At 49.0% G+C, this 7,926-nt stretch overlaps 1 protein-coding gene across 1 annotated transcript; it reads left to right on the forward strand.

Moving 5' to 3' along the window:
- Positions 1 to 3,961: 3,961 nt before the first annotated feature.
- Positions 3,962 to 6,621, forward strand: LOC108437873 (SRY-box transcription factor 8). Its single transcript, XM_017715282.2, has 3 exons — positions 3,962 to 4,497; positions 5,282 to 5,514; positions 5,749 to 6,621. The coding sequence occupies exons 1-3, from the start codon at positions 4,109 to 4,111 to the stop codon at positions 6,477 to 6,479; spliced, it is 1,353 nt and encodes a 450-aa protein (XP_017570771.1). The 5' UTR covers positions 3,962 to 4,108; the 3' UTR covers positions 6,480 to 6,621.
- Positions 6,622 to 7,926: the final 1,305 nt, after the last annotated feature.

Genomic DNA, 7,926 nt, shown 5'->3' on the forward strand with positions numbered 1-7,926 from the left:
CACTGCAGTTGACCATTTGTTTGAATATGGACTGCTTCTGTTAGTGAAGCCCTCTGTGGAATCAAATGACTGCTTGCTTCTTCCAACGTGTGACTGTAATCACCGCTTTATACTAAGTGTAACGTACATATGGGGCGGTGGGATTATAGTCTCCGAGTTCAGTGAACTAACAAACTACAGCCAAACACAATTACTGAGAAATGCCCTGAATGACAACTATATATAATAAAATATAATAATACAGGACCAACCAGAATCACCCCTCACACAAACACACAAGAGAGTAAACAAGAGAAAGTCAATCAAAACTATTTGGAAATAGAGCGATCTGGGCCGTATAGAGGACCCTAACATCAACGGCGAGGGAATCAACAGAACTTCAGTCTCCCTACATCATCATATTTCCTGTCAGATATTTTGTACGAGGTTTTCTCTGTTGCTCTACTGCACACAACAGTGAAATCCAAAAAAAGACTCACTTACCTCACAGCAAAACAACATAGCTTACATATAATCTCTGTATATGTCATTTAAAAAGCATGAAGAATCCCCAATTTAAAGGAAAATCTCCCCGTTATTTTCTCCACGCACATAAAATCCACCGGTCACCTTCTGCTCTGCTGTTCCAGCCACCTACTGCAAGCATTGGGCAAACTAAATGCCTGCTGAGTGAGACATACCTTGTCTCTTCAGGGGAAAGCCAGTGATAAAAATCAACTTTGCAATACATGAATACAATGGCTCGCTAACAAAGACTGTGATTCAATCGCTTCTCTTATCTTCATGCCCCCCCTCAGCCTCTCTCTCCGTATCTCGTTTATACCACTAAAGGTCTGTTCTTTTGAAGCGTCTATTTTTCCCTCACTCCCAGTTCACGATCAGACTGATGTCAGTGATTAACTTCCTTTGTAATGTGTAGACCTGTAATGATGGAAATAAAGAGACCTTTACTCGGGCCTGCAGTTGTATTGCCCCGTCACTCCGCTGTGATACCGAAGGCTGACCGAGGCCTTTGTTTTGCCACAACAGAAGTATTCTTTACATGGCTTCCATGTAAAGTCTGGTTCATTTGTTTACATTCAAATTAAGACAGCGCTGGATCCACAGAGAGGACTTCTGAAATAACTAGTATGAGAGCTTCTATTATGCAGGTGAATGAGCTTCAAAACACCTACAAAAGTAAACGTTACAACAATTTTAACAGTGAGAAGCATCAACACTCGTCTGATCTGCTCGAGGAGCACTGGGAATTCACCAAAATAAAAGCAGGACAATACACTGAAATGTAAACTAAACCAATAGTTTACACACACACACACACACACACACACACACACACACTATATATATATATCTCATTGCTTTAGGAAGAAAACCTTGTATCTCCATTTTTGTCGTTTTTTTTTTTTTTTCATTTTTGTCATCATTTGAAAAAGTGTTTTGTCCTTTACATTGTGTGTAAATTTCATGACGAATGGACGAAAAGAAACAGCCCAAAATTAATTAGAAATAATTCTGGTTCCATTGACTTCCATTAAAAGTAAAGTATGTTTTTTCCTTCTCCTGTAGGAAAGTTCCCATTTTGGAGATACAAGGTTTTGTTCCGAGAGCAGCGACATACATAGATTTAGGTTTAGGCCTAAAATTAAATAAATATAACTTTAGTTATAATAAAGTAATCAAAAGTTTTGTTTCTATTTAAGGACAGACAGTGATCTGGTGTGTTTACTTTTCCCCCTGACCTTTATTCTGTTTGTAAAAGGATAAAAACAATGTACATTCATTTCTAAAAATGTAAATAATAAAGACATAGCCTACTATTTTAAGATTATGGCGATTATCTGAAACAAACTCATTCTTATACACCGTCACAAAATAAGCAGGTATTCTTCCTTCATCAAGGAAAAGTTTAAGGTGGTAAACGGTGGTTTAAAAGGTCCAGCTAACTGGATTTTTCCCTTGGAGAAATGTTTATATTTATACCTTCCCATAGTATTTTAGAACAGGACAATAAGGGTGTGTGGAGCCAAGGGTGTGTGGAGGGTGCGTGGAGCCGAGGGTGTGCGGAGGGTATGTGGAGCCGAAGGTGTGCGGAGGGTGTGTGGAGCCGAAGGTGTGCGGAGGGTGTGTTGAGCCGAGGGTGTGCGGAGCCGAGGGTGTGCGGAGGGTGTGTGGAGCCGAGGGTGTGCGGAGGGTGTGTGGAGCCGAGGGTGTGTGGAGCCGAGGGTGTGCGGAGGGTGTGTGGAGCCGAGGGTGTGCGGAGGGTGTGCGGAGGGTGTGTGGAGGGTGTGCGGAGGGTGTGCGGAGCCGAGGGTGTGTGGAGGGTGTGCGGAGCCGAGGGTGTGCGGAGCCGAGGGTGTGTGGAGGGCGTGTGGAGCCAAGGGTGTGAGGAGCTGAGGGTGTGAGGAGGGTGAGTGGAGCCGAGGATGTGCGGAGGGTGTGTGGAGCCGAGGGTGTGTGGAGGGTGTGTGGAGCCGAGGGTGTGTGGAGGGTGTGTGGAGCCGAGGGTGTGCGGAGGGTGTGTGGAGCCGAGGGTGTGTGGAGCCAAGGGGCGCGGAGGGTGTGTGGAGCCGAGGGTGTGCGGAGGGTGTGCGGAGGGCGTGTGGAGCCGAGGGTGTGTGGAGCTGAGGGTGTGCGGAGGGCGTGTGGAGCCGAGGGTGTGTGGAGGGTGTGTGGAGCCGACGGTGTGTGGAGCCGAGGGTGTGCGGAGGGCGTGTGGAGCCGAGGGTGTGCGGAGGGCGTGTGGAGCCGAGGGTGTGTGGAGCCGAGGGTGTGCGGAGGGTGTGTGGAGGGCGTGTGGAGTCAATACCACTGAAATGTAATTCCAGTGTGGAACAGTTCTACTGCCCGACTGAAGGAACCCTTAAGGATGCCGCCCTGATGACACAGTAATGCCTTTTCTGCCGCAGGGGGTCAGAACCACGGCAGCGAGGCGAGAACAGGCGAACCGCTGCGGGCAGTGTGCGCTCGTGTCCGCTCGTCAGCTTTCAGCTCGTCCAGATTCCTGACCAGTCCTTTTAACGTGCTTGATATGAGAACTTTAAGATCCACGGCCTGCTGGTGTTTCAGTTTTGGTGCGCTCCAGTAAAAACAGCGGCAATGCCTCCGGCGGGCGAGCTCACCTCCTCTTTACCGCCAGCCTCTGAGTAGTCCTCAGTTTACTGGATCGCCTGGTGGCTCCAGCTTATAGGGCAGAGCTGAATTAGCGGCTTGGCCACATAACTGGTAAAAAATACATCTTAATTATTTGACCCTTTATTTTTAATAACATCACACCAAACATATTTAGTTTAAAAAACTTCCAAAACTGACTTTAGAATTTGATGATAATGATTTGATTTTATAATTTTGCTGGTTGAAAGTCAAGCCAATCACTGCCTAATCAATAACACCGCTGCCTGATCAATAACACCGCTGGCCTGGTCAATAACATGGCTGGCCTGGTCAATAACACCGCTGGTCTGATCAATAACACCGCTGGCCTGGTCAATAACACCGCTGGTCTGATCAATAACACCGCTGGTCTGATCAATAACACCGCTGCCTGATCAATAACACCGCTGGCCTGGTCAATAACACCGCTGCCTGATCAATAACACCGCTGGCCTGGTCAATAACACCGCTGCCTGATCAATAACACCGCTGGCCTGATCAATAACACCGCTGCCTGGTCAATAACACCGCTGGCCTGGTCAATAACACCGCTGGCCTGATCAATAACACCGCTGGCCTGATCAATAACACCGCTGCCCTGATCAATAACACCGCTGCCCTGATCAATAACACCGCTGGCCTGATCAATAACACCGACGGACCCAAAGCATACCTTCGCTCGGAGAAGTTCATCAGACGACTTGACTGTGAATCGCCCTCAACCAATCAGAGGAGAGCGTGGAAGGGCAGTCCACCAATGGGGAGTGAGGAGAGGCGTGACGCGCTCGAACTTCGCCTAAAGTCTGTATCGCCTGTCAGCGACTTGCCCAGCGAGCTCAGACGCAGCTGGACCGGCGCGGCTCCGCAGGTTTGGGTCGGGAAACAGTCTTAACTAGCTTTCTGAGAGCGTCGCGCGCTGAATCCCAGAGCCAACACGGATTTTATTAGGACGAGCATGACGGAGGAGCGCGAGAAGTCCGCGGCGGACCCGCCGTGCAGCCCGGCGGGCACGTCCAGCTCCATGTCCCCGGACGAGTCGGACTCGGACGCACCCTCGTCTCCGGCCGGCTCGCTCCACTCGGGCGCGGGCAAGAAACTGGACGAGGATGACGACAGGTTCCCGGCGTGCATCCGCGACGCCGTGTCGCAGGTGCTTAAAGGCTACGACTGGTCGCTCGTGCCCATGCCCGTGCGCGGCAACGGCGCGCTCAAGAGCAAGCCGCACGTGAAGAGGCCCATGAACGCGTTTATGGTTTGGGCGCAGGCGGCGCGGAGGAAGCTCGCGGACCAGTATCCCCACCTGCACAACGCAGAGCTCAGCAAGACCCTGGGCAAGCTGTGGCGGTGAGCAGAGACCCCAACCACAGCACCACCGCAGGGCTTAGAGGGCAGGGGTGGAGGAAAGGCTGTCAGGGCCGATTTTATCACATCCATACATTCCGGAATTCTTAGGCCTGTTGTTATTATTATTATTATTATTATTATTATTATTATTATTCACACTGAAAAAGTTTAGAGCTTCTTTAAATCTTAAAACTTTTGTTCAGCCTTGAAATGTAAAGATTCTCTTTTCCAGGAATACTGTAGGAGTTTTTTTTAGTATTTAACTTCAAAGTTTTTCAGTTCTAAACTTTAAATGTAATGATTGGGCGTAAATATCTGGACTACATATTCCTTTTGAAAAATCTCATGAATTCAGAGATGAGAGCTCCTGATCATGCACATGTTCGCTTCTGTAGTTTGTAATGAACTCATGCTGTTGTTAGACAGACAGACAGACAGACAGATAGAACTTTATTGATCCTGGAGGGAAGTTGCAGGGTTTCAGTAGCGAGACGTATAATTACACACAAACTCATAAACTATGCAGAAAAACATAAAACAGTAATAAACCTCCACAGAAGTGAAAGAACAGAGAAATAAAATAAAGTGTAAACGTTTCTGTTTCCGTTTCCGTGGCGTCTGAGAGATTCGCTGTATTAACAGACAGCAGGCGCCGGGCGGCGTGAGGCCTAACAGCACTTATTACAGGCATGACTGCACTAATATTGATGCAGCTCAGTGAAAATCGGAGGATGATTGAAAAGAGGTTTAATAAATGACTTCATTTCTCGCTTCCTTACCACAGCCTGTTGTCCGAGAGTGAAAAGCGGCCCTTTGTAGACGAGGCGGAGAGGCTGAGGGTCCAACACAAGAAAGATCACCCTGACTACAAGTACCAGCCGAGGCGCCGGAAAAGCGTGAAGCCAGGGCAGAGCGACTCTGACTCCGGGGCCGAGCTGAGCCACCAGATGTACAAAGCCGAGCCTGGCATGGGCGGCCTAGCGGGCTTAGCTGATCATCATCATTCGGACCATCCAGGTGAGTGGCGGCGACTCTGTATGCAGCAAATTAAGCTTGTAATGTAGAATCTCATTAAAAATGGCCATTCAAGTGCAGCCCTCACCTCGTCATCCAAGCCTGAGTGAAAAGGAATACGTCAGTAAAAACTGTCAGTGCTTGATTTTTAAAAAGTCCTTTTCACCACCACCGTTTCTAAACGTCTACAATCATTTTGTGACTGAGAATAACCTTTTTGGATATTATCATTTTTAGGCCAGCCCCATGGACCACCAACACCACCAACGACCCCCAAAACTGACCTCCATCATGGGGCCAAGCAAGACCTGAAGCACGAAGGCAGGCGGCTTCTGGAAGCCGGGCGCCAGAACATCGACTTCAGCAACGTGGACATCTCCGAGCTGAGCACAGATGTCATCAGCAACATAGAAACCTTCGATGTTCACGAGTTCGACCAGTACCTCCCTGTCAATGGGCACTCTGGAGCGGGGGCATCCTCCATGGCCTCAGAGTCTGGTCACGGACCCAACCCCAACAGCTACGCCACGTCCTACGCCAACCCTGGGGCCAACGGGGCCGGCTGGTGCCGCAAAGGGGCCTTGGCCTCGGCTTCCTCGCCGTCCCCTGGCGATGTGGGTCAGCACAGACCTCACATCAAAACGGAACAGCTGAGTCCCAGTCACTACAGCGAGCACTCTCACGGCTCACCCTCTCACCCCGACTACGGCTCCTACAACGCTCAGAGCTGCGCCACCTCGGCCGCCGCTTCCTTCCCCAGCTCCCAGTGTGACTATACAGACCTCCAAAGCCCCAACTATTACAGTCCTTACTCCAGCTACCCCTCCAGCCTCTACCAGTGCCCCTACTTCCACTCCTCACGGAGACCCTATGGGGGCCCCATCCTCAACAGCTTATCCATTCCACCCTCCCACAGCCCCACGGCGAACTGGGACCAGCCGGTTTACACCACCTTATCGAGGCCGTGAGCCGTCCTCTCTTGCCGAACTTGGTCCGTACTTCGGATGCACTTATGAAGGAATAGCAGAGGCCAAGAAAACGAGGGGGACAATTGCTCATTCAAAAGAAGAAGAAGAAGAAAAAAGTGCCTGCTGATTTTGTATGTTTGATCATGACCCCCCCCTCCCCAGCGCCATACATACACACCTAATCATGGACTGTTGGTGCAAAGCTTGATATATTGGTGCTTGTACAGCAAGCGGAAATCCTCTGTGAGGACCACCTGTCACGGTTTCTCTCCCCGCCACACATACAGGCCTCATATGTTTCTTTTCTTTCTGTTTTTAATGACTGTATATGCCACTGAATTGTGTAGGAGAGAAGCACACGGGCACGCCAAAATCCTTTTATGAAGCAGATGGAGCAACAAACACACACATGTGCACTGGGACCAATTATTTTTAAAATACGAAAGCAGCAGTGTGTGCTCCGTCTTTTCCAATCAGCTCTAAAACTTCTCAGCATCAGCTGGTCGAAATCTTTCCTTCTGACTTACAGATATTCCGTATGTATTTATGTTTACTGTTCCTTCGTTTCTTTGTGTTTCAGTTGTATAGTTGTAAAAAAGCCTTTTTTGGGGTGGGGTGGGTGGGGGGGGCGGGGGGGGGGGTTGTGAGGTGGTGGGGGATGAAACGCGGTTCAGTACAGACACAGATCCTGAATTTCGTCTGTATTCCACACGGCAGCATTCCTGAACACAGGGAAGAGACCCGTCTTCATTCCATGTTATTTAGAAGAAGCAACAGATCACGTGACGCCACGTGACGCAACAGGTGTGTGCTCGCTTACCGAATCGCGATTAGTCATGATGTCACGGTGGAGGAAACGCGGGGAAGAGCAGAGCGAGTGCGCGAGTGGCGCGTCAGCTGTTCGGGAGCGCGCGCTGAAGACTCGCCGCCTTTTCATGTCGAGGCGTCTTCCATTCCACGCGAGTCAGAGTCTGTATGAGAGCCAGGCCGCCGCTTTGATGGATTAACTGGAGCGATTCGTTCCCCCTTTTGTTTTTAACCTGTTGAAATGTCTTAACGAGTTTCATATTTGGTGCCGTTTGAGATTCATGTCGTGATTTTTTAACATGGTTGCTTGAGGCTGTGAGACGCAGAACAGTGTTCTCTCTACTTTTTCTCCTGTTGTGCCGTTTTAAACACCTCGGCTGTGAATTATTTTGTGTTAACCAGTGCATTTCTTACCAGAAGCTAACCTTAACTGCTGGCCACATTTGTGAAAAAACAATAAAAACTTTTTTTCCTGAACCAAGACTTTCTGGAGTTTGTTCAAGCAATAAACGAGCGCTTCTGGAACAGGTGGAGTTCTGCTATATGTGCCTTCTCTATACATTATTTTGGTGTCACATTAAAAAAATCAAGTCGTAGATTTTAATAACTGTCGGATTGAGAAGAAGGACCGAACAGAAAG

The sequence above is a fragment of the Pygocentrus nattereri genome, chromosome 14, assembly GCF_015220715.1.
Source record: "Pygocentrus nattereri isolate fPygNat1 chromosome 14, fPygNat1.pri, whole genome shotgun sequence".
Classification (NCBI taxonomy): Eukaryota; Metazoa; Chordata; class Actinopteri; order Characiformes; family Serrasalmidae; genus Pygocentrus; species Pygocentrus nattereri.